Here is a 6,450-nt window from a genome sequence, read left to right as displayed (position 1 = left end):
GTGGAAACTTGCAGGCTGATGAACATAAACTGTCTTCTGATAGAATTTGCTGAAAGTTTGACCTAGAAGAAATCATTGTAAGCATGCAGGATTTCTGTGTGGGAGTGTGGACATGTTCCATATATGAAGCTCAGTAGGTCTTGGCTGCACAAGACTGTTTCAATTTTTAATGAAAGATGCCTGGTGATTAAATATTTAACACTTCTTTCTGTAAAGTCCAACTCCCCTTACTACCACTACAAAAATTGCAAAGGGCAGTGATACTGCTTGTTGCTCCAAGTGTTTTAGAGTGAAGGATGAAAAGAAAGGCTTTATTTTTGAAGTTGGATATAGTTTGCAAAAATCACTAACCCTGAACTGAATCTTGAAAATTCTGACTTACATGGGAATTTCATAATTGAAACATCTATTTATATAGGAAAATTTTATTCAAGTGAGAACTAGGAAAAACCTTCTCGACTATTTTTATTTTATTTCTTCTTGGGGGAAAAAGAATTTAAAATTCAAAAGACTCTCTCTGCGAAGACTGAGTGGTATAGAGAGATTCTGTGAGCTATCTGAAAGAGAAATTAATTGTTCTGCGGTCTGCCCAGGGGTTACAATTAGTACCATCCCCTTCTTTTGATTAATTTTAAATTTTCCTGTTTGCTTCTGTGAGAAATCTTTAAAAAACTCCATCCAGCGCGTATTTCCCCTCCTGGGAGCTGGAAGTGTTTCTGCTCTATCAATGGGAAACTGTTGTTCAGGAGAAGAAACTTTAGGCACTAGTTGGCTCCAGTGGAAGCTGGAAGGGGCTGGTAATCCATGCGCATTACAGTGCTGGCTGATCAATAATAATTCAGGGACAGAGTGGCGTGGCGTCGACTGAGAAGTATTTCAGGGCTTGATCAGTTTGTGCTCCTTTTCCGTGGGGACTGTAGTGCAATCTTCACTTATAAAGACATGTGATCTGAAAGCCTGAGGCAGAACAATCCTTGTTTTCACAGGAGAGGCTTTTCTTGGCTGCAAAAGCTTTTACATCCTCATCTTTCTTCCTAAAAGCTGTGCCTTCTCCACAAAATTAAATATACTTAAAAAAAAAAAAAAAGAAGAAGACAAACTTAGGATGGCAACAACATCACAGCCTCTGCGAGGTAAAACGACATGTAAAAAAATATTTTGGGCAGTGTTTCCTCATGCCTGCTTCATTCTGTCTCTTGTCATCTATGCTTTTCTTGGGGCTCTCATGTTTTCCCACATTGAAGGTACCCGGGAGGTCACTGTAAGTGAAGAATATAGAACATTTCTGCAGAATCTGACGTTCCTCGCCAGAAAGTTATCAGGTATGTACTGAAATTTCAAAATGACTTAACTGCATGGGGAGCAACTCATTCTCTTGCTTTTTGAATGAGGGTTTTTTTTGCTTTTGGAGACTTTAAAGTACTAACAGCTGACCGTGCAAACAGGATTTCCTCTCTGCATACCTAATGACTGCTGTTTTCTTCTTTAGCTGCAATTTTTGACTGCAAGCTTCCCCAGTCTTTGTGTTTCTGCCTGGAAAGGCTTTTCCTGAGATGCCTGTGTTCTCCCTTCTGCCCAAGTTACCTTTTGCCCAGGTTCTTAATGAGCAGCTGAGATTCCTGTGGTAATTTCTTCAGTTTGCTGGGGGCTGAATCCTCTCTCTGAGAAAGTTTCTCCATCTCCTTCTTCCCTACCAGCCCTCTGGTGATGGGATGCTCAGAGGGAGACAGGTGAAGTTCTGCACCCCAGACCCAGTGGTGCTGATTGGAGGGGGCAGAGGTGAAGAGAAGGGTTAGAAATCCTCCTGGATTTGTAACGGGGCTTCTACATGGGCTTGGAGTTTCATTCAGGTGGCTGTGCTGACACAATGATCAGTTTTGGGCAATTAAATCATATAAATAATGTCCTTTCAAGCAAGGCTCAGCCACGGGGAGGAGGAAAAAGGGTTGCAGGCTCTGGGATTCACAGCAGGGCACTGGGCAGTGACATCCAAGTGTTTCATATAGGCTCCCTACTGCTGACCACACATTTCTTAGTGTCCTTGGGTCAAAAGGAGACTAATCTCCTGGGAAGTCCAAAATGAAACAGGACATTCAGGCTGGAAGCTGATTATTCAATCATCTTGTCCCGCTCCTTTCTATTTACGTTTATTTGTTCCTTGTATTTTTTTTCACCAAAGCCACTAAACCCACCTGATTTTTTCAGAGGTGGGGATGGGGGGCTTGAAGGGGGAGGGTGAGAAGGTGAAGATTTTTTATCTTTTAAGAGAATATGAGCAAATCCTCAGCTGGAGTATATTTGACTGGAGTAATGGGCAGGCTGCTTCCTGAGTGGAGGTCTGCAAGCCCTCACTGTGCCTCCTGCTGTGACTGTGACAGATAACGTGACAGAAAATGACAAGATGTTTAAGGACGACATCCGTGAGCTTTTCAACACAGCTGACCCAGTCTGGTTTATCAATCCAGAAGACAGATGGAATTTCTTTGGCTCTCTCTTTTTTTGCTGCACAGTATTCACTACTGTGGGTAAGTACAGAGGTAAACTAACACCCTTCAGAATCAACTCCTATTGCTGCTTTCTCTAACTCATTTCTTCCAGGGAATTAAACCACCCTAACAAACAAACAAATGAACAAACAAACAAAAACACCCCTTCTAAACCCAAAGCCCAAACCCCCTTGAAATGTTCCCCTGCGTATTGATGAAGAGTCTGCAAGCAGTTCTGCAAACACAGACTGCAGAGACATAGCTGAGTCACAGAAACAAGTCAGAATTTAGTAACTAATGAAGGTACACACGAATTAACTGCATCATTACATATATACTGTAATATGTATTCATATATGATGTGCACAAGGCTATTGGACTAAAAAGAAATCTCCATTTTTCAGTCAAACCTTATTCTTCCCACTGTTGTGTGTCCTCTTGGGTAATGTTTTCTTCTCTGGGAAAGATAATTCATCATGCATATATTGTCTTTCAATTGTTTCTCAGTTACTTATGCCCAATTCATCTTTGTTAATCTGTGGTTCTGTAATAAACCATGGTGTTCACATTTCTCTGGGTTAGTAGCACATGATAGTGTTTAAGTCACACCTTTGAAATCTTTCAGTCTGACTTCATATTTCAAAGCAGGACCTAGATCAAATGGAAACATCTGCTCTGATTTTGGGTCCCTCTGCATTGCTAAACACAACTCCTCATGCTCATTCCCAAAGCTACTTTTATCCCTTTGTTAATCTTTCTCAAATGCTGGCAAGTACAGGCACTGTCTATCCAAATTTGTCATAATCAAAGCTGGATGGGAAATATTCCCAGAGCATTGTATCAAATTGCAAAGGCATTTCTCCACTGCAGTAGGATATGCTTAAATCCCAGCATGGCTATGCATCTTACTGTAAAAGAGAAACTGAACCTTAAAACAGAGCTCAACCTGCAAAAGGAACAGCTGATGTACTTTCTCAGAGCTCTTGTGTGCTGTGTCACATCTCAAAGCCCAGACTCTCATCTCTTAGGTGGCTGCTCAAACTCAGCTTCTTGCAGTTTGAAGACAGAAGTCTGGGTGGTCAGAGACACACTGGGGATGCGACCAAAATCCTCAGCTCTGTGAATATTTCCTGGAACAAACCCAGCAGCCAAGAACTTTTGAAAGGGGATGTTTTATGAAGGATGTCTTCTGAAGGATGAGGAGGAAAATGGTTGTTTAAATTTAATACAGTTACTGTGATACCAGTGTTTTCTCCCACTATAATGGAAAAGCACAGACTTACAATTTGAGTTTCATATCCAATATGTTAGAGGAAGGAAATATAAATAGCATAATTGGATTTAGGGAAAGGGCATATCTTCTGCTACCATTTTATGTATCAGATCTCTCTCTTTCTCTTCTCTTCCCCTTCTTGTTCAAGGTTATGGTAATACTTACCCTGTGACACGGATTGGGAAGTATCTCTGTATGTTGTATGCTTTATTTGGGATCCCTCTGATGTTCTTGGTCCTGACAGACATGGGAGACATCCTTGCAACTGTCTTATCCAAGTCTTACAACGAGTTCAGGAAACTACAGTCAAAAATTCTTGCCTCTAAACTCTGCTCTGGATCCACATGTAGCAAAAGAAATGAACTGAAATCCAGGGCACAGTCTAAAATAGTCATCAACGAGCCCCTGACAATTATGGAAGTGCTGAGGAATCAGTCAGGTATGAGACAGAGGCCGGTCAAATATCGCAATGTGGAGCTTTTTGAAATGTTAATTGCCAGGGAGAATGAAAACACACAACCAGCAAGAAATAAAAGCATGGAGAGATGGAGCTCATGTCCTGAACTGGCCAGGGAAAAGACAGTGTCCAGAGTAATCAAGAATTTCGACAAAATAGGAAAAGAGTTAGAAAAATTAGATGTGCCCATTGTATTGATGGTGCTCGTTATCTTCGTGTACATCTCCTGTGCAGCTGCTATTCTTCCAAACTGGGAAAAAAAAATGGATTTTCAGGAAGCCTTTTATTTCTGCTTTATCACTTTGACCACTATTGGATTTGGAGATACAAAACTAGAACATCCCAAGTTTTTCTTGTTTTTTTCCCTCTACATTATCATTGGCATGGAAATTGTCTTCATTGCTTTTAAGCTGGGCCAAGACCGCTTAATCGTTCTGTATAAAAAGGTGATTTCATTTTGTGCAGAGAAAAATATGCCATCAAAGAAGATCTATCCAAAATAGGAGCACTCATTTCTCCTTCACTTGTTGGTCACTGGCCACTGCAATGAGATGAAATTGTTTCTGTGCATTTCTGCCTTGGGCTGGCAGGTGCCATATTTTAATCTGATTTCCTCTGAGAAATGACTGTGAAATGGTTGAATACCTCTGGAAGAACTTGGTGAAGGCATCTCCAGGGAGTACTCTCCAAAGGGGTCCCTTCTCCTAAATAATCAAAGATGTTGCATGATGAAGAAGCTGAAGGCTCTCCCTGCCAGTTCTCCCTGACGTATTTTGCAAAGCTCTGACCTCCTGCAGCCTTTCTGTCCCCTCTCCCACCACAAGCCAATTCAGGAATTTTGTTTTCAGTACTTGTCCAAGCAAGGCTCAGATCTCCTGGAAGGTCCTGTCCTGCCACCTTCTCTGCAGCCAGGGCCAGCTTGGCTGTGGCTATCTGTCCTGAGCTGTGACACCCTGCAGCTGCCATCTGCTCATCATCAGAGAGAGCTGGGGAGGAGAGGAATGGGCGCAGCTGCTGTGTGTGGCAAACATCACACCCTGCACCAGCAAGGGAAGTGCTCCATGGAAAGGAAAGGACACCACATCTTCCCATCTCTGCCACCTGTCCAGAAACCAGCCAGAGAGCTGCTCATCTGCTCAGGGCGGAAACCACTCCTGTTCCGTCATGATCCATGATGTCTGTACTCAGCCTGGAGTCAGTATGTGTCCCACAGTGTTCAGCTACAGAGGTGCTCGTGGCAAGTTCTGCTCCTTGGTGGTGTCTGGGGAAAGCACACAGCAAACCTGGGGTGGCTGCAGCCCTGGAGTGATGCTCCATGCCTTCGCTGTCAAAGGAGCATGTGTTGAACACCCACCCCACAGGTCCCCAGTCCTCACCCACATTTCACTCTGCACAGACCACTGGGAGCTCCTTGACCCATCTGCAGAAGGGCAAGCCCACCTGTTTCACTGGGATGGGGGAGGATCCTGTACTTATATAATTGTGGAGCACATTAGGATGAGAATATCGTTGTTTCTTCAAGATTTTGCTTATATTATTAATAATTTGAATTGTCAATAATAGCTTTTCATTTAAAAAACACCATTAATTTAGAATAAAATATATAATTCATATAGAAGAAACAACTAACTTTAATTAACTACCTTTTAACTTGCAGGTGATATGCATGCCCACTTAATGTGAACATCTCTAAATAATAAAAAAATGCTTGATTATGACAGAATGTAGCATATTCTCCATTAGCAAATTTACCAGTTGGAGCTGAGATTTTCAGAATATTTACACGTCATCTTATGTCTGTTGTACTCCATATATGTGGCAATATGTACTCAGTCCTAATTAATAATTAGATGCAATTAAACATTGATGATATGCAAGATATATAATGACTGATAGTAAATAGAAAATGTTTTATAAGAATAAAAATAAAAACTACAGAGGCTGGAAGAAACTTCAGTTAACTCTGTCATATTTGCTGTGATTTTGGCCTTATGTAGAAAGTCCCTCCATTAATATCACTACTCTTACATTACTCAATTTTGTGTCTTCAGATTAAAAATCAGTGTAGAACTGTGGTACCACGTCAAAATTCTCAGAGATCAATGAAAGGACTTGCATGATATCATGGACTTTGGATCAGATAACTGCACTTCCTGCCCCTCAAGGTTTTCCTTGTGATATTCTACACCTGCCAGCATTTTAAATAATTGGTCTTCATGTAATTTAATCTCTTT

General features: G+C 41.5%; 1 protein-coding gene across 2 annotated transcripts; it reads left to right on the top strand.

Annotated features, from left to right (window-relative positions):
• The first annotated feature begins 878 nt into the window (after positions 1-878).
• Positions 879-6,239, top strand: KCNK18 (potassium two pore domain channel subfamily K member 18). Of its 2 annotated transcripts, XM_066190560.1 has the most exons (4): positions 879-1,133; positions 1,245-1,322; positions 2,379-2,525; positions 3,908-6,239. In XM_066190560.1, the coding sequence occupies exons 1-4, from the start codon at positions 1,106-1,108 to the stop codon at positions 4,717-4,719; spliced, it is 1,065 nt and encodes a 354-aa protein (XP_066046657.1). In that variant the 5' UTR covers positions 879-1,105; the 3' UTR covers positions 4,720-6,239. The 2 variants fall into 2 exon arrangements, with proteins under 2 accessions (XP_066046657.1, XP_066046656.1); XM_066190559.1 differs by having other exon boundaries at positions 880-1,322.
• The last annotated feature ends 211 nt before the right edge of the window (positions 6,240-6,450 follow it).

Source organism: Chamaea fasciata, unplaced genomic scaffold (assembly GCF_029207755.1).
Source record: "Chamaea fasciata isolate MVZ Bird 193981 ecotype frontalis unplaced genomic scaffold, bChaFas1.0.hap1 SCAF_9, whole genome shotgun sequence".
Taxonomy (NCBI): domain Eukaryota; kingdom Metazoa; phylum Chordata; class Aves; order Passeriformes; family Sylviidae; genus Chamaea; species Chamaea fasciata.
Note: the sequence above shows the minus strand (reverse complement) of the source record. Positions and strands in the feature narration are given on the sequence as shown.